At 36.3% G+C, this 23,985-nt stretch overlaps 1 protein-coding gene across 2 annotated transcripts in view; it reads left to right on the top strand.

The window, feature by feature from the left end:
• The window catches only part of LOC134658021 (dipeptidyl aminopeptidase-like protein 6), a 205,773-nt gene that overhangs the window by 41,567 nt on the left and 140,221 nt on the right, over window positions 1–23,985 (top strand). For both annotated transcript variants that reach the window (XM_063513622.1, XM_063513621.1), the window contains exon 2: window positions 8,200–8,352. In XM_063513622.1, the coding sequence (XP_063369692.1) occupies window positions 8,323–8,352 (30 nt within the window). In that variant the 5' untranslated portion in view covers window positions 8,200–8,322. The remainder of the gene's footprint in view (window positions 1–8,199; window positions 8,353–23,985) is intronic.

The raw sequence follows: 23,985 nt of genomic DNA, 5'->3' as shown, positions 1-23,985 counted from the left end.
TATGGCTGCCATAAATTGTATAAGCAATCTTCAGGCCTATTTCTAGGGAACTCCACGATTCGAATCCTAAGTTTTTGACTTTCGCTCGATAGAAAACAATCACGAACATAGGTAAAAAAAAAAACGCAACAATCACGCTGATCCATAATAGTACATTTCAATGCAAGTGTGAAAAGTGTGTTATTATTTACGAGGCCCGAGATGTCTTTTATGAGCCGAAGGTGAATAAAAGACACGGGACAAGTAAATAATAACACTTTCACACGTACATTGAACGACATTTTTTAATACATTTGCGAAAAAATCACAATAAAACAAATATTAGTTACACGATGGTTACACGAGTACTTACAGTTACAGTTACGAATTTTCGCTTGAACTGGAATGATATTGTATATTATAATTCAGCACTATAAACTACGTTCAGCATTGATTTACATCATTGCAAAAATTAATCACATTAACTCATTTCATACAAAAACACTCTTAAAGTTACAATTTCAGTTTATTATTTTGATACAACTCAATTTTAAGTGAAAATAGCGGGCGCCGGTATGGAGCCGGTTTTACTTTTTAATTTTTCATTTTTTCTGTTAACGACAGCCAACGCGGCAATGATAGTTTTCCATTCAGCCAAATTGTAAAAAGTTTTTTAGTGAAATATCGTATTATATAACATTTTATATATATAATAACAAATAAATATTTACTTTATATCGTGTAACAATACTTTTTGTACGTATTGTCTAATGTCAAAATAAAAATTATATAAAGTTTTTGATCATCCAAACTTTTTGGTGTGGCCCCACGTTGGGCGCCATGTGTAACGTGCTGTTTTAAAGGGGTAAATGAAATGGTAAAGCTCCGGCTTGTTCAAGAAAGCTACAGCACGTTAGCACAGTAAAACAAATGAAATTAAACAGTAAAAATGTGGTGTCTAAAAAATGCTTGCTGGGGAACTTAATTTGGAGTTAAATGGTGAACAAAAATTATATTTAAGAACTTTATTTATAAAGAAATTTTCCTGCCTATGGAAGTTTGTGTTTAGGTCTAAACCCGGGACTTCTGTGTGTAACTCTAGTTTGTTGTTATACTAATGTGACACCTATTTAATGAACTTAGATCAGTGGAAAGCTGGGCCGCTTGAGAGGTCCAGAATAAAGCTTCACACAGAATTCCGCTTATCTAAAGAAACTAAATTTATTTTAATACTATGTATGTACCAGGATTTCCAAATGTTTTTTATGCTACTTCAATGGTTGCTCATGATCTTAAACTGACTCAAAAATTGCAGCTGGCGCTGATGCCCTTTAAAACTAAAACATGGAATAGACCGACCTCAAGGTGAAGACCTTCCTCTGAAACTGCAGGGTGACAGGCTGGTTTCCCCGTGAAGGCTAGTTGCTGAGCGGAGGCGTGGAGCTCAGGATCGCGCACGTGGTATCAAGATGACGTGGCAGAGGCAGACTGCGTGTTCAAATTCCTCGAACCAGGAGGACTCCAAAACTATGCTCTAATTTCTCTAAACTTCTAAGTTGAATTTTCAAAATTGGTGAAATTCTGAAATATGGTGAATTTCTGAAATATCGTGAATTTCTGAAATATCGTGAATTTCTGAAATATCCCGGCTCCTGTAAACCGAGAAATGAATATATTAGCCGACGCCCTTTTGGCCGCTAGAGAAGAAATGAAACACTTGGAAATTTAGCTCACCGCACTGAAAGCTGCTATGACTTCTGGCGGAGCGCTCCCTTCCCTCGAGCAGGAGTCACCCTGCAAAGAACCAAAACCTGGTTAAGAACTAACCCACAACGTTTCGCGCCATTGTGGAGTTGATCACAACTAAATTTCATCTGTACTCACTCAGTGGCGTAACCGAAGGACTCAAACTGCTTCAGCCTTTCCGACCACCATGGCGAATATGTGGTCCTCCAACAAATATCGCTCATGCGAGCGAGTGTCCCCAGAGGGGATCTCAAATCAAATGTGCATGTCATCTTGAAATGACCTCCTCATATGTAGAGGTCAGAGGACCTACACAAAGGTGGGGTTGTAATCCCCTGAAGACACAAATCCTTCGAAAATTCTTACTGAATTATCTAGACAACTCAGTCTTGAGCCTAAGAAATATATTTTTACCATTAAATCTAAAAACGTTTCATTTCAGAGTCCTTTTAGGAGACTGAAGTTCCTGTGTATTGTTTTATATCTAAATTCTCGTTTGCCTAAAAAACATACCTAAATCATACAAAGTTTTTCTGGAGTGACCACATAAATATCTTAAGTTTTACTTATTTTTATTTATATGACAACCCCGATACAGATAAACATCAAGAGGTGCATCTGAATGCAACAGATTATGCATAGAAGTGCAACCAATCTATTTTGTTTAAGACATTGACGACCGGTCTGGCCTAGTGGGTAGTGACCCTGCCTGTGAAGCCGCGGTCCTGGGTTCGAATCCCAGTAAGGGCATTTATTTGTGTGAGCACAGATATTTGTTCCTGAGTCATGGTTGTTTTCTATGTATTTAAGTATTTGTATATTATATATATCGTTGTCTGAGTACCCACAACACAAGCTTTCTTGAGCTTACCGTGGGGCTTAGTCAATTTGTGTAATAATGTACTATAATATTTATTTATTTATTGTTAAAATCGTTGAAATAAGAAAGGGTATTTTACTTTTATTTATGAATCATACCAAAACTAGTTAATTAAAATTTAGGAAAATATACTACGTTACAACGTATCGATTACGGTCAGAATTAAATTAAAAAAAATCGAAAAGTAAAAAGCACTAGTTCGCAAAAACAAAACTTTGCGAACGCTAAACAGCTACGTAAAATAGCACTTTTTGAGCAACTGTATTAAAAAATATTCTGATCTAAATTACCAAGATGTTCTTACGTACAATCGTTTCGTTCAATCACACAAGTCTTTCAGAAGGAATCGAACGTTTTAAGGTTAATAAAAGTCAAGTGTATCGTAGTGTCCCGTAGCCCCAATATTCATCTCACCCACCGATGTTCATTTCCCGTACGTCGCTGCTTCGTGCTGGAGGCAACTTCCTCTCCAAAATTACCTAGATATGGCGAAGGCGGCGATGTACTGAACTGTCCAAATTGTCATATAAAGTCTACGCTGGCTTTCGTGAATAAACCCGCTCCGCGTAACTTGCTCCGCGTTCTGAGGCAGCATATAAATGTGCTCGATTTGTGAACTAAACTCTATTTATCAGATACAACAAAATAATTCAATCACCTCAATCTAACTCACAATCTGCCGTAGCGAACTCTTATTTTATTATTTGGAATCAGGAATGAAACATATTTATTTATGAAACATCGTTAATTCTCAGTGATTTGATACTTTCATGAACTATTTTATGAAACACACTTAGGTATTCACTGAAAAATATCGTGTATCGTAATTAATGTTTCAGCAAAAATAAGTTTTTATAACGGAATGGTTGCCAAATAAAATACTCAGTTTCAGTTGCCAAACAATTTGTTGATCAAGTTATCGGATCCCCATAACAAGGTTTACGTAAAAGTTACTCGGGTACGGAAAAGATACTATAGATAGTGAATATCACGACAATTTTCGTTCCGCGTTAAAGTTTATAGGTATGTATCTTGGTTATCATGGATATTTATTGAAGTGAAAACTTCTTTAGCGGCGCTGGGCACTTTTTGAGGTGGGGAAAAAATGATAAACTCGAGACAGCGTAAGGCGATCACGTGACCGTAAGGTTTAGATGTCCACTCAATTAGATGGCATTTAAATCAATAAAGAAAAACTCAATGACATTACATGAAAAAGGTTTTAATCTTGTACGGGCTGAAATACGAGGATCTCACAGTTACATTCTAACTTTATATCATTCAAATATAATTCAATAAAGCTACATCTTGATGAAATCGCTAATAAAAGTGAACTCTAGTACTGGTGAATAAAACTCAAAATATCATGACCAAAATATATTTAGATGCGAGGTCTGCAAGGTAACTTTACAATTTCTATTCGAATTTTAAACAATTAACGTTACAAATTTAAGCTCACTGGCCAGCAATTTCGGAACTAAAGTTTTTCAGTTAAAGAAGTTTTCATTACTTCAAAAATTATTGATTTTAATTTCTTCGCAGATCGTGCAATCAACGTCTCCTAGTATATATGTTTACATTTTTCGCCTTATTACAAAGGAGTAAGGTGCAAAAGTGTAAACATATCTTTGTCGTCGACTGTACATAAACTTCGACACAATTTAAATAAGCATTTAATTTTTAATGGACCACTATTCTTGGTAACTGAAAGTTGTTCTATTTCTAACCTTCTATCTGTTGCGAAAGTGATCTACGTCGCCAAACGACTTGAGTCACAGCAAGGTAAACAATTTGCACACGGCAATATACGCCAATTATGGAGTTTACCGGCGTCGTGTAATTAGCTACACTACACGGCACGGCGCGGCGGAGGCTCTGTGTGCTGATGGGGGATTAAGATGGGTTGTTGCTTATTAATAAGCACAGATGGCGCGGTTTGTCCTTGTGGTGACTATTGAGGGCACTGAAAATGTTTAGTTCTTTTACAGTACATATCGCCGCTATACTTACTCAACCTCGTATCTGCAACACTCATTTGATGACAAAAACACCCGTATTCCGAATGAAAGAAAAGCGACATTTCCATCAAATGATTGTTGCAGATATGAGGTTGAGTAAGTACAGCGACGATATGGCGCTACTTTCCAGAACTAGTGCGGGAAATAGCACTGTCCGTGCGTATGTCGAAAGTTTAAAGTGCCATATGTACTGTAAAACGTTGTACGATACACGTGCGAATAATAAGCACAACTCGTGTCGATTTAAAACACTCCCTTCGGTCGTGTTTTAATTTATCGAATTTCCTCTTTTCCGCACTTGTATCGTAAATAACTATTTTGGTGATATGCGACTTTTGATACATTTTGCTACAGAAAGAATGGCTACACTGTGTCATTACAAATTCCATGGACAGTTAGCTTGATCCGACTCTAACCCTTCGAGTCATTTATGGATTGTGAAACTTGAGAAGATTTGTAGATCGAAATAATATATGCTGTCTCATTTTTAGGGTTCCGTACCAAAAAGGTACAAAAGGAACCCGTATTAATATCTCTTATCATGAATATAGAATGTTGAGCAAGAACTTTGAATAGGTACTTTACCTTTAAACCGTTTTCTACTCTGGTATTGCACAAACAACAACAACACAAATCCCACTAGAATATTTCAGTGATCACAAATCTCTGACAAAACTTACACATACTTGTATCTCATTAAATCATCTCATTCCAAACAGAACCTTGCTCATTGTAGTTAAGATACAATTTGGAAGCGCATGAAGAATTAGTACAGAGCTGCGTGCTTTCCTCTTTAACAAAGAGACTAAGGGCCCGATTCGGATTTTGAAATAGACATCTGTTAGATATCTTTTAGACATCGCCAAGATACGATAACGATATGTTTAAGATCTAACCTGACAAATTTGACGATTCTGGAGATACTCTTGAACGATTTCCACAAGATATGGCTTAGAGATCCAATTCACATCTAATAGATATCTAACTATATCTAACGTAAAAGTGACATTGGTTGCTCGAATTGCGCTGCAAAAGAGAACTAGTTGAAATCTAAACTATAACGTATCTAGAATCGATCTAGTACGTGTCGTCTCTTGTGAATACCTTGAAGTTCGAATACGGCAGTAAGTTATCCTCTGTGTAGCCATGGAAGGGTGTAATCCTTAATGCGGATTACGTTACGTATTATGATAAAAACACGACAGTGCTTTGGTGTATAATAAATGTGAGTTCTGCGGCTGTAGTTTTGTTATACATGATGGTAAGGCTCCATTACGTTTTCTATTATCGCAAGGTCCCTAACTTCTGAGGGTCGTTTTACAAATAAAGAAAGCCTTTGTTAAACTCATGCTATATGGGAGAAGTGAATTTAAGAGATATTCTTGTCATAGAACTAAATACTCAGTTACATTCTAGATGTTATACATACATGCTTCATATATCCGCGCTATTCATATGACATATGACATAGACTTACACTTCAGCCATTAAAATAAGTTTTTGACAAAAATTTTATTTTTGGTACAAGCTTTTATCGCTAACTGTACTTTTCTTACGACAGACAACTAATACTCATTGATACAATTCTAAAAACCCCTAACACAATTAGGTTGCGTTGTTTCATCACAGAGTTCCTATGGCCACCTCCTGTCTCCATCATCAGATCAGTTCGACAGTACCATATTATTGTATTGTCATCAGAACTACATACAGCTGCCAATTTTCATGATGCTACGATCCTTGGAAGATGGTTAAATTAGTTACCTTAGATTCCATTACATAGTTACATACACGTCGACCTAATAAAAGCTTGTTAAAAATAACTGAAAATTTTAAGACAAAACTTTTTCGTGGAACCCAAAACGTGCTCACGTCTGCGTCTGACGGAGGTTAAAGGGTTTCATTAATGAGGCTTATTAAGATTAATATGGCCCGCCATTTATCACAATTAAGATTGGTACTCATTTGAAATAAAATGTTTAAAATACCACTTTTTTTACATAAACGGTACAATTGCCTTAAATGTTTGTTTCAGAATATTAAAATAATTAAACATCATAATAGTAGCTTCCGAGATAGGGCGCGTTTTATAAGGGTCAGAATTTGTTCCTCTCGGAGTCATATTGCTACGGCGTAGAGGGTCTACAGAGGTCTACGTCGTAGTCATTTGTAGCGAACAATACAAATAATTATATATGAAACAAGATATAAATTCGCACGTTCAAAAAATCCTAAATGTGTGTGTGTGTATAAAGTGTCGAAGTCTAGTCAAAGGTCCCTCTTTGTCGCTTACCATAAAGACGAGATTTGCTTGTATCTTTATACTAATAACTAGTCAAAGCGTCCTTATGGCAAGCGACAAAGTGGAAGTTTTTGCTGGGAAAGGACACATATGTACATAGTCCTTTAACGTCCACAGTCTACGATAAATTATTTCTTGTAGCTTTCACTAATGGCAGGAATTTTGGTCGGATTAGGTACTTTTGCCTTTATTGTAATACTGTAAGTTTATAAACGCTTACCTTATCGAAATTATACATGCACAATTTATAAACTGTACACCGTACTGTGCAGTAGCTTTTTGAGGCATCCTGGGAACTTTCTAATTTTGCATAAACGCTCCCCGAAGTACCAAGTTTTGGGTATAAAAGAGAACAAACAAGTGTGTTTAGTCCGCCGGGGAGTACATGCGGGTTGTTTATCGCGCTGTTTAGGAGCCCCGGCGTCTAGGCCTTGTGTTTCGGCTACACAACAACCCCATAAAAATATTACATGTATAAAATATGTCTAGTTGTGCAGACGTTTGTTTGTCCTGTGGTTTTATGGGCAGTGATTATTGTCGCCTTAATATGTAAGATAAATAAGTCTTTGTGTCAAAAAACAGTTTTGATATAAGCTCATATGTAATTACAAGTTTTTATTAAACTTGAAATGTATGTATCTAGATATTGTGGACGCATTTCCTATTATTCGATTGAGCTGAAACTTCACATGTAAGTTAGGTGACAATGCAATAATACAGTCAGCAGCAGAACTTGCTAAGCGGGCGAGGTGTTCTAAATGATCTTGATGCGACTTTATTGTTAAGAGAATAAAAGCGCGTCAAGGTAATTTTGAACACCTCGCCCGCTTAAGATAAGATAAGATAAGATAAAAGATAGTTTATTCAAGTAGGCATAATTACAATGCGCTTATGGATGTCAAATAAAGCTAGGTAGACCGGCTCCAACCCTACACCTCTGCCCCGAGAAGATTTAAATCCCCCCTCAATTGGAGGAGCGTATCCCAATATGGGACCGGCAACAAACTCGGCGGGACACATCTTTAAAAAAAAAATTACATCTTATAATTAACATGCATTACGAGAAACTTAGCAACTTCTACTGCTGGCTGTACCATCGAGCTGATCTGATGATGGAACAACGAAACCTAATTATGTTGGATTTGTTAAAATTGTCTCAATGAGTAGGTATTTATTAGTGGAATGTTTAAGGAGGGCATCGTCAGCGATAAAAGCTTGTATCAAAAATGAAAATGTTGAAAATACCTACACTTATTTTCTCTGTGTTGTTTCAGATCGAGTCCGTGCTATGTCCGTGCGCAAGAGCAAGTCAGTGAGAGTGAAGTGCGTGTGATGCGAGCCGGCTGACCTCTCTGCCGTGACACCGCAGCGGAACCCTGGCGAAGAAAACCGTCAGGATGGCCGACCCTGATGCGTTCGATGACGAGGTGAGTAAATTATAGTCAAAGTGAGTGAGTTGAGTGAGTGGTGAGTTTATTTGTAAGACGTCTTAACTCAAGTTGGTAGATATATGTATGTAAGCCGCTTCTGTGAAGTGAAGTGTCTCCGTTTTAGCTTGGGCAAAAACTCTTTAGTATGTAGGAGGCTGTAGTGTCAACCGATTCTCGTGAAATTTTGTGAGCTTTCAATTATTGTGTATTTTTATCGATTCAGTTTTTGGAATACTTTCAAAAGTTTCAAACATAGACTAATAATCCTCTAGACTGAGTTTAGAGCAATTATTTCATGAAACCGATGCTGCCAAAAATACGGGGGTGCGGGGGGACGAGGTGAGCGAATCCCGTGCCGTGATTGGTCCGTTCAAAGACACGGACCAATCACGGCACGGGATTGACTCGAAGATGGAGTAAAACTACCGTATGAGTGGCAGAGGGGGTTGCGTTACTATGCTCAGTCTAGAGGATGTCTTGTCTGTGGTTTCAAATGACGGAAGCATTTTTTCAGTTATTGTGCAAAGACAGACTCGCGAAGTCACAAAACCTCTAGTTAATATAAGAGCCTTCGTATTTCATTGTTCTTACCTACAATTACCTACATTGTGACCTTATTTTTATAAAATGTCTGACCTTGTTTCTCCAGCGCCATTCCTTATTTCGGGTTGCCACTGAGTAGAAATCTTGACCCATAGGTAGCTCACTTTTTAAGCGGCAAAAGCAATCTTTATCCCACTTCAGCTTCGTCTGACCAAAGTCAGTCTGACCAATATACGTTGATAAAGAATGCCAGATTTAATTTTTATGTACAACCAAAAAAAATCCTTCTTTAAAAAAAGCGGCCAAGTGCGAGTCGGACTCGCCCATGAAGGGTTCCGTATTTAGGCGATTTATGACGTATAAAAAAAAACTACTTACTAGATCTCGTTCAAACCAATTTTCGGTGGAAGTTTACATGGTAATGTACATCATATATTTTTTTTAGTTTTATCATTCTCTTATTTTAGAAGTTACAGGGGGGGGGACACACATTTTACCACTTTGGAAGTGTCTCTCGCGCAAACTATTCAGTTTAGAAAAAAATGATATTAGAAACCTCAATATCATTTTTGAAGACCTATCCATAGATACCCCACACGTATGGGTTTGATGAAAAAAAAATTTTTGAGTTTCAGTTCGAAGTATGGGGAACCCCAAAAATTTATTGTTTTTTTTCTATTTTTGTGTGAAAATCTTAATGCGGTTCACAGAATACATCTACTTACCAAGTTTCAACAGTATAGTTCTTATAGTTTCGGAGAAAAGTGGCTGTGACATACGGACGGACAGACGGACAGACGGACAGACAGACAGACATGACGAATCTATAAGGGTTCCGTTTTTTGCCATTTGGCTACGGAACCCTAAAAAACGATACGTTATAACAAAGTTACGTAGTATTTAAACAACAAATATTTAACCGGAAACTCTTATTCATATTCCACGAGCGCCGACAAAGGACTTTATTCCGCGCGGCGAGTTAGTTTCCATTTAACTTTTTGACCGCTTGTTTACCCACGTTACTGCAAGTTAATTGTTCAGTGAACAGAGAACAGACCAGTTAGCTCTACGGTTGCTGCATTCCAATTGATATCCGATTTAAGTTCGAATATGATTTGTAATTGTGAGTCCGAAAGTTTCAATTACCTAACTCACAGACAAGACATCCTCTAGACTGAGCATAGTAACGCTACCCCCTCTGCCACTATATACGGTAGTTTTACTCCATCTTCAGTTTTACTCATCGGCACGGGATTCGCTCACCTCGTCCCCCCGCACCCCCATATTTTTGGCAGCATCGGTTTCATGAAATAATTGCTCTAAACTCCGTCTAGAGGATTCCTAGTCTATGACCTAACTTAATAAATTTAGTTCATACGTTTGATGTGATGTGATTGCTTTGAGGAGAAAGCAATCATGTGCTCTAAATTGAAGGAAATTTTAAATTAACTTTTATTGTCAACTTTGGTGCAATCAAATGTAATTTTGATAAAAAAAAAAACCGGCCAAGTGCGAGTCGGACTCGCGCACAGAGGGTTCCGCACCATCAACAAAAAAATAGAGCAAAACAAGCAAAAAAACGGTCACCCATCCAAGTACTGACCCCGCCCGACCTTGCTTAACTTCGGTCAAAAATCACGTTTGTTGTATGGGAGCCCCACTTAAATCTTTATTTTATTCTGTTTTTAGTATTTGTTGTTATAGCGGCAACAGAAATACATCATCTGTGAAAATTTCAACTGTCTAGCTATCACGGTTCGTGAGATACAGCCTGGTGACAGACGGACGGACGGACGGACGGACGGACGGACAGCGGAGTCAGTAATAGGGTCCCGTTTTTACCCTTTGGGTACGGAACCCTAAAAAGCCCTTTCACTCACTCACAATTAATCATCAGGGTCGATCTGTGTTTGAAACCCCGGGTAGATACATGAATTTGACTAATTTCAGCTCCAAACTTTTCTTGGAAGTATAAGTTGCTTCCGTGATCTGATAAAATAAAATCCTTAGTTAAATGGGGATCCCAAAATTATTACTTCATTTTAATATTTAAATTCTATAACATTTACTGTTTATTTTTCAACAATATTTCTACGAAATACAGACATTATTATTGTTACACGATTTCAACTTATATTTAAAAATATGATCAAATTTTAATATTTAAATTGTAGACTGCAAGTGAGTGACCCTTCCAAGTTGAAGTACGTTTGGAATGATGAGCACCCTAGACATTGGATCACTATTCACTTAGCTTACCGACGTCTTATCTACACGGCACCAGTATAAACTGGAACCTTGATTAGGTATAGATGCCACTAATTCAGAAGCCTAATTATACTAGGAGCTCAATTGAGTTAAAAGCTTCCGTGAATTATGTAACTATTGGAATTCTGTTAGAATAGCTGCGCTTGGACAGTAATATTCCTCCATCGAATATTACTCAACTTTGGTTCCGAAAACTGACTTTAGTACGAATACTTAAAGTTCAAATTTCAATTTACGGTATGAACGTGATGCGAGTTTGCGATATATACAGATCATGGTTGTAATTTCGAGGATGTCCTGAATTCCGATTAGTTAATTTCGAGGAGGAACTGGTTTAATAAAGTTTGCGATTAAATTAAAATCGGTAATAAAGTAACACTCCCTTGCTTTTCGAGGTACAGTCGGCATCAAATATATCGGCGCGGCCAAGGTGTTCCCAATATCTGAACACGCACTCTAACGTCCTGACAATAGAAGCGTATTCAGATATTTGTGAGCACCTTAGCAGCTCCGATATATCTGATGGCGACTGTAAGTACTTAACTGACATTGCAACCAACACAGTGCTTTGCTCGGGTAATAATTTCATAGGCAGTAGTGAGCACATACGATCACTAATTCATTATCTGTCCGTCTTTGAAAATTTGGTCGCCTCCAGAATCTTAATCCATATTTTAGTGGTAGTGTCACGCACAATGACATCAATTTAGACCCCGGATTCTTGTCGCGATCACGTGACAAAAGGGTGATTTGGGGAGTAAATGGAATGGTAGAACAAGATAATACTTAAATTATAAGATAACTAATAAACTTTTCAAATATGCTCCGTTAACATCTGTCCCAGTGGAAAGAAGCTTTTCTTTTTTGAAGTGGATATATTCTGCTAGAAGACGTAGCCTAACCGCAAGTCATTTAGAACAACTGTTGATCTGTTACGGAGAGTCCGTTAACAATAGAGCGACGTCGACATTTTAATCTTTTTTTTTTGTATTATCTTATCTTAATAAATCCGTATTAATTAATAGGTACTGTTCCATTTACTCCCCAAATCACCCTTTTGTCACGTGATCGCGACAAGAATCCGGGGTCCATCATGTTGGTTTCATAATTTTAACATCTGAATATGCCTCTTAAAGTCACGTGCGCGCATTGTCGCAAATAGCGACCATAAGAATAACCGTCACTTTTATAGTAACACTGCAATTGCATACATAATATTCACATGAAAACATTTCAGAATTTCTCTAGTAGGAATACTTTGCATTTAACTGTCTTACTTGTGGCATACGGTCACATATTTTGTGGAAATACGCAATCTACTGGACGAATGCTCGTGCTCGGCTGTATTATGCATATCAAATCCTTGAATATACGTCTCGGTGGCTACATAGCAGAGATCAATGGCATTGAACTCGTGGGAAATGTGAACAGATTTCAAGACGAAATGATATAGGTATATGGCGCTGATTTTTGTTCCTGTACATGTTTATTGAAGAAATACATTATTCCCTGATAATTTCAGAACTCTGTAAATAAAGTAAAGTATTCTACAAAGTTTCGAAATCCAGAATGAAGCGATTATCGTCCAATCGAAAACTTGAATGAAAATGGTAAATATAATGTTTTTTAAGGTATTGGCAAAAATCTGTCAAAAGGAATATTAGGAATTCGGTATCCAATAAGGCACGTCACAATGATAACCAATAATGCAGTATCGAACTACATGGCAATATCGGCAGCGATAAACAAGAACGGCAAGGGCTTGCTGTTGGCCGACTGTGAGCTGTGCCAATGCCAATTAGCGCCCGATAAAAGAATGTTTTACGGAAAACGGATCAGCCGATTTCATTTCATCAGCGCATTTGTTTTTATAACCATCTTCAAAAAGAAGACGCACGATCACTAGAGGTTTTAAAACATACCAGGAACAAACAGCAGCATTCTGGATAAGACCCTCAAGAGACAGAAACTCCACAGAAGCCGTATTTGCATGTGTCTACACGGTGGGAATCGTGATTTCGCACTAAATCGACTTGTCGATTCGATTCGAGACTAAACAGCTGCTTCGGGTTATTGTTTCTATGCAAATTTGTGGTTTGATGTCAGGGACGTGTGCGGTGGCGTGAGAATTACACAATACGAGTACAAGACAAGAGAGATTGGTAACAATACTAAATAGATGACCTTTTGCCAGCCAACGGTTCCTGTAGAACCCGTAAATGGCACTCGTATGCAAACTGCCACGAGACAGACGCATTTAGGAGTAATCGTATGCGTGAATGTTAGACAGTGTGCGGTCAGCAGCAGAAAATTGCTAAGTGGGTTACGTGTTCAAAATTACCCTGACGTGCTCTTATTCTCTTTTTCTACTCCAGCACTTAAATGTGTCAATTAAATGACTGACAGTGATATCTAAAGCAATGTCATTTGAATGATTTGTCTATAGGCTCATAAGATGACTGTATGTTTTCATTTATAATAATAACTCTTTTTTTTTTAAATAATAACTCTTTTTTTTTAAATAATAACTCAATTTTTTTTAAATAATAACTCTTTTTTTTAATAATAACTTTTTTTTTTTTTTTTTTTTTTTTTTTTTTTTTTTTTTTTTTTTTTTTTTTTTTTGCTGCAGCTGTCATAGAAAAAGTAATGTATGCAACAGCTCATAATTGGTTCTTAAAATTCTCGGGTCTTTTTTTACAAAACTCGACTACGTCTCGTTTTGTAACTTCGACCCTTGAATTTTAAGAACCCTTATTATATCACTGTTGCATAAACTACTATAAGAATGATAGGTGACCAAACAATGATAGGTGTGATGTTGTGCCGATGTTGCTATTCCTGTTTTTACTGGGTTAAATCACCTTGTGATATATATTAGTTAAAATATCACAAAAAATAGTTATTTGAATTTAGTTTTATGCGTTCATAGATGGATTCTTAAAAAAACAAATTCAAGTATAGGTTTATTTTTTGGTGATAGAAACGTTATTTATCAGACTTGCATTCAAGAATTAAAAGTATTGAAAGCTACAATTACTATATGATTTGAATAGAAAACATTTCTATCGCTTTAAAAGGTGTCTTTACTACGTGTGCTGAATACTGAGCCCTCAATACTTTATCTTTGAAAAGATAGGGAGGCTTTGCAACGTTCGTCTTTCAAGCTACACTTAAGACGCCTGCTTTGGCGCTGAGCATTTTCAATTCACTGAAACTAGTGACCAACTTGTTTATGTATGTCCGAGTAACTACATATATATCTATATATATAAATGCAAGTGTCCTGACTGACTGACTGACTGACTGACTGACTGACTGATTCATCAACGCAGAGCCGAAACTACAAGAGCTAGAAAGTTGAAATTTGCACACTAGGTTGCATTTGTAAAGTGTACAAGAGATACGAAGCGATTTTGAAAAATTCAACCCCTAGGGGGGTTAAAAAGGGGATAAAAGGTTGTATGGGGTTCAAGTTTTAGTTTAAGCTAGGAATTTGAAACTTTGTGAAAATATATTATATTAAAACACAAGAAAACTAATTTCAGCGTTTTAGAAAATTCATCCCCCAAGGTGGTGAAAAAGGGGTTGAAAATTTGTATGGAAATTAAATATTTTTGTGAGTGTGGGACTTGAAACTTTGTATATGGGTATATTATTATAAGACAGGAAATGTAATTTCAGCGTTTTTGATAATTCATCCCCTAACAGGGTTAAAAAGGGGTTGAAAATTTGAATCCATTACAAATGCTTTGAAACTTCTTAGAAAGGCATAATAGCCGATTACAAAAAAAAGTAATTGCGACGTTTTACGAAATTCAACCCCTAAGGGGGTAAAAAAGGAGATGAAACTTTGTCTTGGGGTGCAAATTTTATTTTAAGCTAGGACCTTGAAACTTTGCAAAAAGATATTAAATTAAAAATCAAGAAAACTAATTTCAGCGTTTTTAAAAATTAATCCCCCGAGGTGGTGAAAAAGGGGTTGAAAGTTTGTACGGAGATCAAATATTATTGAGAGTGTGGGGCTTGAGTCTTTGTATAAAGCCATATTATTAAAACATAAGAAAAGTAATTTCAGCGTTTTTAAAAATTCATCCCTTAAAAGAGTTAAAAAGGGGATGAAAGGTTGTATGGGGTTCAAGATTTATTTTAAGCTAGGAATTTGAAACTTTGTGAAAATGTATTATATTAAAAAATAAGAAAACGAATTTCAGCGTTTTCGAAAATTCATCCCCCAAGGTGGTGAAAAAGGGGTTGAAAGTTTGTATGGAGATCAAATATTTTTGTAAGTGTGTGACTTTAAACTTTGTATATGGGTATATTATTATAAGACAGGAAAAGTAATTTCAGCGTTTTTAAATATTCATCCCCTAACAGGGTTAAAAAGGGGTTGAAAGTTTGAATCTATTACAAATGCTTTGAAACTTTTTAGAAAGGCATAAAAGCCGATTGCAAAAAAAAGGAATTGGGACGTTTTAGGAAATTCAACCCCTAAGGGGGTAAAAAAGGGGATGAAACTATGTCTTGGGGTGCAAATTTTATTTTAAGCTAGGACCTTGAAACTTCGCAAATAGGTATTAAATTAAAAAACAACAAAACAAATTTCAGTGTTTTTAAAAATTCATCCCCCGAGGTGGTGAAAAAGGGGTTGAAAGTTTGTACGGAGATCAAATATTTTTTAGAGTGCGGGACTTGAATCTTTGTATAAAGCCATATTATTAATTCTCAAGAAAAGTAATTTCAGCGTTTTCAAAAATTCATCCCTTAAAAGGGTCAAAAAGGGGTTGAAAGATTGTATAGGGTTTAAATTTTATTTTAAGCTACGAATTTGTAACTTCGGTAAAAAGTTATTTCATTAAAAGAGAAGAAAAATAATGTTAGCGTTTTTCATAATTCAACATTTAAGGTGGTGAAAAAGGGGTTGAAAATTTGTAAGGAGGTCAATATTTTTTGTAAGTACGGGACTTGAATCTTTGTATAATGACATATTATTAGAATACGAGAAAAGTAATTTCAGCGTTTTTAAAAATTCATACCCTATAAGGGTCCAAAAGGGGTTGAAAGTTTGTATAGTGTTCAAAATTTTATTTAAAGCTAGGAACTTGAAACTTCGTAAAAAGGTATTTTATTAAAAAACAAAAAACCTATTCAGCGTTTTTAAAAATTCATCCCCCAAGGAGGTGAAAAAGGGGTTGAAAGTTTGTATGGAGATCAAATATTTTTGAGAGTGCGAGACTTAATGCTTTGTATAAAGCCATAGTATTAGAACACAAGAAAACTTATTTCAGCGTTTTTAAAAATTCATCCCATAACAGGGTTAAAAAGGGGTTGAAAGATTGTATAGGTTATAATTTTATTTAAAGCTAGGAACTTGAAGCTTCGTAAAAAGGTATTTTATTAAGAGAAAAGAAAACTAATTTCAGAGTCTTTGATAATTCATCCCCCAAGGTGGTGAAGGGGGTCGAAAATTTGTATGGAACCCAAATATTTATTGCAGTGCGGGACTTGAATCGTTGTATAAAGGCATATTATTACAATACAAGAAAAGTAATTTCAGCGTTTTTAAAAATTCATCCCCTAAAAGTTTAAACAGGGGTTGAGAGTTGGTAGAGGGTTCAAATTTTATTTAAAGCTAGGAACTTCAAACTTCGTAAATAGGTAGTTAGGTAGTAGGTTTTATTAAATAGTGGACTTAAAATCTTCTGGGGGTTGAGAGAGATTATATCGAGATTATCGAGAACAATTTTATTCAGTTAGGGGCTTGAAACTTCGTAGCCAGGTTGTGAAAGACAAATCTCATGCGTTGTATAATAATTAACAAATGATTAACCGTCCCTACTGCTATCTTTTGCTGCATAATGTTCTAAGCTAATGTAGAATTTATAACCACCAATATACAAATCCACGCGTACGAAGTCGCGGGCAACAGCTAGTGTAATATAAGACCAAGTTCAATTTACGCCTCTCTGTAGCTAAACGTCGTAAGATGGTAATTCATAATAGATCTGGGGGCACGGCAGTGCCCCCGCCAAGTCGAGCAAAACAAAGAGGCACGGCCGAACCATCCTTTTCTCGAAGCGATTCAGGCCATTTTCGACGTCCTGTAATTTTGTGCTGGCTAAAGCTAGTCACTTACGTCATTATACGTATTACAAATTAAGGTTGAATTATTTCTATATTTCATGTTTGAGAGCACTAAACTCAGATTTGTATTACTTAGGTTATGTGGTTAAACGTGAACGCAATTAGCCATGACGCTGTATCGCTAGTCGACATCTTCTGGGCTCTAATTCCTATTACTCATTTGGTCTCTGAATCCAGTTTAAGTGTATCCCTACAAGCGTTAAAGCGGTAAGTATTCGCAGGTCATACTTATGCTGGTTTATTTAGTAACTTTGTCGAGAGTGTCTCCGACCGCCGACACCTGGTATGTGCTTACTGTTTTGTTCTCTCTTTCTAGGGTGGCAATTAGGTGGCAATAAATATCACTAAGTAGGGCATTTTCAACGATTTTCCAAACAAGGAGGTTTATGACAGAATTTATGTCGGTTCTTGCAGTTGTTAGGGTTCCGTAGCCAAATGGCAAAAAACGGAACCCTTATAGATTCGTCATGTCTGTCTGTCTGTCTGTCTGTCTGTCTGTCCGTCTGTCCGTCTGTCTGTCCGTCCGTATGTCACAGCCACTTTTCTCCGAAACTATAAGAACTATACTGTTGAAACTTAGTAAGTAGATGTATTCTGTGAACCGCATTAAGATTTTCACACAAAAATAGAAAAAAAAAAACAATAAATTTTTGGGGTTCCCCATACTTCGAACTGAAACTCGATTTTTTTTTTCATCAAACCCATACGTGTGGGGTATCTATGGATAGGTCTTAAAAAATGATGTTGAGGTTACTAATATCATTTTTTTCTAAACTGAATAGTTTGCGCGAGAGACACTTCCAAAGTGGTAAAATGTGTGTCCCCCCCCCCCCCTGTAACTTCTAAAATAAGAGAATGATAAAACTAAAAAAAATATATGATGTACATTACCATGTAAACTTCCACCGAAAATTGGTTTGAACGAGATCTAGTAAGTAGTTTTTTTTTAATACGTCATAAATCGCCTAAATACGGAACTAGGGTTTGCAAGATCCGTCAATTTTTCGGATCCGGATATTTCGGATATTAAAATTTGACGGATCCGGATATCCAGATAATTCGGATAATACGGATCTGTATAAAGAAAGGTGACGAAATTTACAACTTACATACAACGAACAGCTAGTAAAATGTAAAATGTTCATATTTTAGTTAATTATAATTATTATTATTATCTCAAAACAATATACATAAGTATAATAAGATATTCAGTGTAGTCTTAATTAGGTATTCCTATTAATAATATTAATGCATTTTTCTTTTAGGAGGCCGTAGTCGATTTGTAACCGAAAACGCCAAAAATGAAGTAATTAAAGCAAATTTATTTCTAACACTGATTTAAACTTTCACGATTTTTACACATTATTAAATTATACAACGGGACTTAATCGCGTATCTAAGTTTTAAGATTTACCTCCGACGTTTCGAGGACGGCGTTGTCCCCGTGGTCTCGGAGAGTCTTCTATAAAATTTATTTCTATATATCTGCTCAGAATTATTAATTCTAAAGGTGCCTAAAAACACCGCTTTAACTTCGGCGTTTTTTCTTAAATTTGCCATTATAAGCTCACAAAATAGAAAATGGAGAAAAACTTACATTTACTTATGTACTTTTATTATTTTATACCGGTGTGGTGTGATATAATTATACTATTAAAAACGTACTTACTTTACCTTGGTAAAATAGCTATACCTTCAGTCGTTAGATTGAGAAAAATGGCTTAGAAAAACCGGCCAAGTGCGAGTCGGACTCGCGCACGGAGGGTTCCGCACCATCAACAAATAAAAAACCGGCCAAGTGCGAGTCGGACTCGCGCACGGAGGGTTCCGCACCATCAACAAAAAACAAGCAAAAAAACGGTCACCCATCCAAGTACTGACCAAGTATGACTGCCATTATAAGCTCACAAAATAGAAAATGGAGAAAAACTTACATTTACTTATGTACTTTTATTATTTTATACCGGTGTGGTGTGATATAATTATACTATTAAAAACGTACTTACTTTACCTTGGTAAAATAGCTATACCTTCAGTCGTTAGATTGAGAAAAATGGCTTAGAAAAACCGGCCAAGTGCGAGTCGGACTCGCGCACGGAGGGTTCCGCACCATCAACAAATAAAAAACCGGCCAAGTGCGAGTCGGACTCGCGCACGGAGGGTTCCGCACCATCAACAAAAAACAAGCAAAAAAACGGTCACCCATCCAAGTACTGACCCCGCCCGACGTTGCTTAACTTCGGTCAAAAATCACGTTTGTTGTATGGGAGCCCCACTTAAATCTTTATTTTATTCTGTTTTTAGTATTTGTTGTTATAGCGGCAACAGAAATACATCATCTGTGAAAATTTCAACTGTCTAGCTATCACGGTTCGTGAGATACAGCCTGGTGACAGACGGACGGACGGACGGACGGACGGACGGACGGACGGAGTCGGAGGAAAAAACTCGTTGAATTTATTTAAAAATAGTTATTTGTACAACAAGAGATCAAAGTTTGATATTTCTTCGAGTGCTTATTTTGAGTCCCGTGCAAGCGAAAGATTCTATAGTAGATTCACGAGCGTAGCGAGTGAATCTAATTTAGAATCTTGAGCGTAGTAAGGGACTCAAAAGCGCACGAGATGTAAATAACTTTGATCTCGTGTAGTTCATAAAACTTTTCACCTCAGCAGTGAGAACATTTAGACAACCCGAAAAATGTAATCCTTCTTCATCACTTACCTATTTAGTCATGTTTCTTAAGATATACTAACAATTAAGTATAATTACCACAATCAAACACAAAAACAAACAAACAAACGTAGTAAATTTCAGTAAAATAGGTAATATATGAAAACAACGACCATCAATTGATTGACATTTGAATCGGCAACTTTTTTTTTGTAAAAAAAAAAACATTGTAAGATACGGTCCGAATTACGGATACTTACTATTTGTAAACTATTGTAGAGATTCTTAAAAGTATAATTATTTATTTTACGTAATTTACTGCGTATTTTTTGAGTTCATTATTTTAATCGTACAATAAATTACGTAAAATATAGTGTTTTTATTAGTTTTTATCAAATATGAAACTTTATTTTCATTAATTACATATTAAGAATTCATACTTGTATGTGTTTTGGAACGATGCGTTCTGACGTTTTTCGGGGGTCTATTATAAACCGTCAATATACCGTTGAATGTCGTTTGAAAATTTTTTTGTGTCTTTCTTTTTGCTAATGACGTGAAAGCGACAGAGATAATAAAATCCAAGTATTTCGAACTTGTATTAGACCCCGCATGTTGAAATGACATTTGAATATTAAGGTCACTTGAATGTCATTTTGTCTCACTCAGTGAGCAAAATGCGATTTTGCTCACTGTTTTTAAGTAGCAAAGTACCCTTGTTCGAGCTGCTGAGGTGAAAAATATATTATAAAAACCCAACACAAGTAATAAACAAACCTTTAGTTCATTGCAATGAAAAAATGGTCCATACATATTTAAAAGTTTACTTCCATTACCATAACTCATAGACGCCATTTTGAAGTTTTGGAAAATATTGTCAGTTCCTGGAAATTCCCAAAGCATGGTGGCACGAGCTAATAATGTTTAGTCTCAGAAACATGTTAATGGTATAACGATGTTGCTTAGTAAGACAGCCGTGGCGGAGCAATAACAATTGCTAAGAAAGCGTAGGCGAGTCCTAGTTCTCGGGCAATCTAGTGTATCCTGATCTTTAGATCAGTAACAACTACGTGTATTCGAAGAACGCACTTAAACTGGTTAGTTTACACTCTCAATTCGCTCTTGTTAGGCAGGCGATCGGAATACTACTGAGACGCTCACACCATTTGGATAATATTCACTTTGAAATGTATGTTGTATTTAACGGCAGACTCATATCAATTTAATTATATATGGAAAGCGGCTGAAAGGGAAGCTGATCTAACTCTCTCAGTTTTAATATATTAAAAGGTTTTAAGGGTTAAAACTAACTATAAGATTTTAAACACCGACGAATTTAATCGTACCTACGAGTAGTATTGTTGATTTGTAATTTGCTTCACTCAGTAAAAAATATGTGTATTGTAAGCTCACATTTTTCTTCGTCAAAATGATAAAGTAAACTTAGTACTGTATTAAGATGCTGGTACTCCACTTCAGTTGCTGCCATTAAGTTCTCCTAACTGAATAGGTCGCCACTGAACCTATCTCGTGCAATCTCGAATTACTCGGTATGTAAATCAGGGGTCCCCGGGCATTAGCATATCTCTGCGATATTGCGGTAGTTTCGATGTATTGAGGAATTCTATTACCGTTGGTTTTAAGTTCGTTCATTACGTTTCTAGTTCTCATGCGGCATTTTGTTCCTCGTGATTGGTTTGGTCTTTTATTGATTTATTTCCAAGAAACTTCGCTTTAGTGCAGGGATAATAAATAAGCCCTTTTGCTAGTATGGCTTTTTATATTAAATAATGGTACGGAACCCTCCACCGTGCGTGGCTCGACACGTTTTTAAATTAATAACAACTCGCGCCTACCAAAAATTGTTTTGGCTTAAGTTAAGAACGTTCAAAGTTGATAATATTAATAACACTGCCAAAGAAATATCAAAAGATAAATTCTGAAAACCGTGCTGCTTCAAACCGATTGACGTGCACAAAGCCCACAGTTCAGCAGTTTCTTTCTGCTACTAAAGTTTTGACACTAAAGGAACATTTACACTTGTAAAGAAAGTATGATATTGATTTGATACTAGTCTCAGCAAGATAAATCTTGCTTATTCACAGTAGTACGAAAGCGACGTGGTAAGATTAATATCAAATTGATGTCATATTTTTAAATCTAAATGTCTTTGGGTCGTCAACCCTAGCGTGAAAGCATTCCACAAATTAATTGATATTTTGAAGGTTGATAACTTGATAAGTGAAATAACGGCCATTAGTATATAATCGTTTGTTAAGTTCAGCCGGTTTTATTCCGGACGTTGATTTATGAACCTCTTTGGTGCGCTGCTGCCCTGGTAATGGAAATAGGTGATTTGTTACCGTTGTTACGTTAAAAACCCCGTGAGTCTGAGTTGGACAACATGACAAATAATAGGGTAGTACTTTTGTACGGTTGCCATCAGATATATCGAAGCACCCAAGGTGCCCACGAATATCTGAACACGCCTTTATTGTCTGAGCCCCACCTAAATCTTTATTTTATTCTGTTTTTAACCGACTTCCAAATCTAAAAGGAGGAGGTTATCAATTCGGTTGTATGTTTTTTTTTTTTTTTTTTTTTATGTTTGTTACTCCATATCTCCGTCATTACTGGACCGATTTTGAAAATTCTTTTTTTGATTGTATGTATATGCATACAGATTGGTCCCGTTTTTGTCAAAACCCAGTTCTGATGATGGGATCCATGAGGAATCGAGGGAACTCCTCAAATCTTAAAGGCATACATATAGTGATTTTTGTGTTTTTATCAACAAATCAAGCATATACATTCAGAAACGTGACATTTGATGAAGTGGAACTGCTGATGATGATCAGAACAGAACTCTTCAACGACGCATAGTTCACGTTTGGCGATTTGTCCTCTTCGTTATGTTTGTTAAGCAAGTTAAGTTTTTAAGTCACATTTTTGTCAAGCTCGAGTTCTGATGGTGGGATCCATGAGGAATCGAGGGAACTCCTCAAATCTTAAAGGTGTGCGTATAGAGATTTTTGTATTTTCATCAGAAAATCAAGCATTTTTATTAAAAACTGTCGCATTTGATGAAGTGGAACTGCTGATGATATCAGAACAGAACTCTTCAACGACCCATAGTTCACGTTTGGCGATTTGTCCTCTTCGTTATGTTTGTTAAGCAAGTTTAGTTTTTAAGCCACATTTCTGTCAAGCTCGAGTTCTGATGATGAGATCCATAAGGAATCGAGGGAACTCCTCAAATCTTAAAGGCATACATATAGTGATTGTTGTGTTTTAATCAACAAATCAAGCATATACATTTAAAAAGTAACATTTGAGGAAGTGTAACTGCTGATGATGACCAGAACGAAACTCTTTAACGACGCATAGCTCGCGTTTGGCGATTTTTTCTTTTCGTTATGTTTGTTAAGCAAGTTAGGTTTTTAAGCCATATTTATTTGACGACTGGTCTGGCCTAGTGGGTAGTGACCCTGCCTGTTAAGCCGCGGTCCTGGGTTCGAATCCTAGTAAGGGCATTTATTTGTGTGATTAACACAGATATTTGTTCCTGAGTCTTGGGTGTTTTCTATGTATTTATGTATTTGTATATTATATATATCGTTGTTTGAGTACCCACAACACAAGCCTTCTTGAGCTTACTGTGGGATAAAGTCAATCTGTGTAAGAATGTCCTATAATATTTATTTATTTATTTATTTATTTATTATTTATTTATTTATGTCAAGCTCAAGTTCTGAACATGGGATCCATGAGAAATCGAGGGAACTCCTCAAATCTTAAAGGCACACGTATAGAATTTTCTGTATTTTCATCATAAAATAAAGCATTAACATTAAAAACTGTCGCATTTGATGAACTGGAACTGCTGATGATGATCAGAACAGAACTCTTCAACGACGCATAGTTACATGTTTGGTGATTTCGAATTTCGACTTTGACTTGGACTGGGACCCGGACTCGGATCCAGATCCGGACTCGTACCCG

The sequence above is a fragment of the Cydia amplana genome, chromosome 21 (genome assembly GCF_948474715.1).
Source record: "Cydia amplana chromosome 21, ilCydAmpl1.1, whole genome shotgun sequence".
Taxonomy (NCBI): domain Eukaryota; kingdom Metazoa; phylum Arthropoda; class Insecta; order Lepidoptera; family Tortricidae; genus Cydia; species Cydia amplana.
The sequence above is the reverse complement of the archived record's forward strand: the minus strand, read 5'-3'. Positions and strand labels throughout refer to the sequence as shown.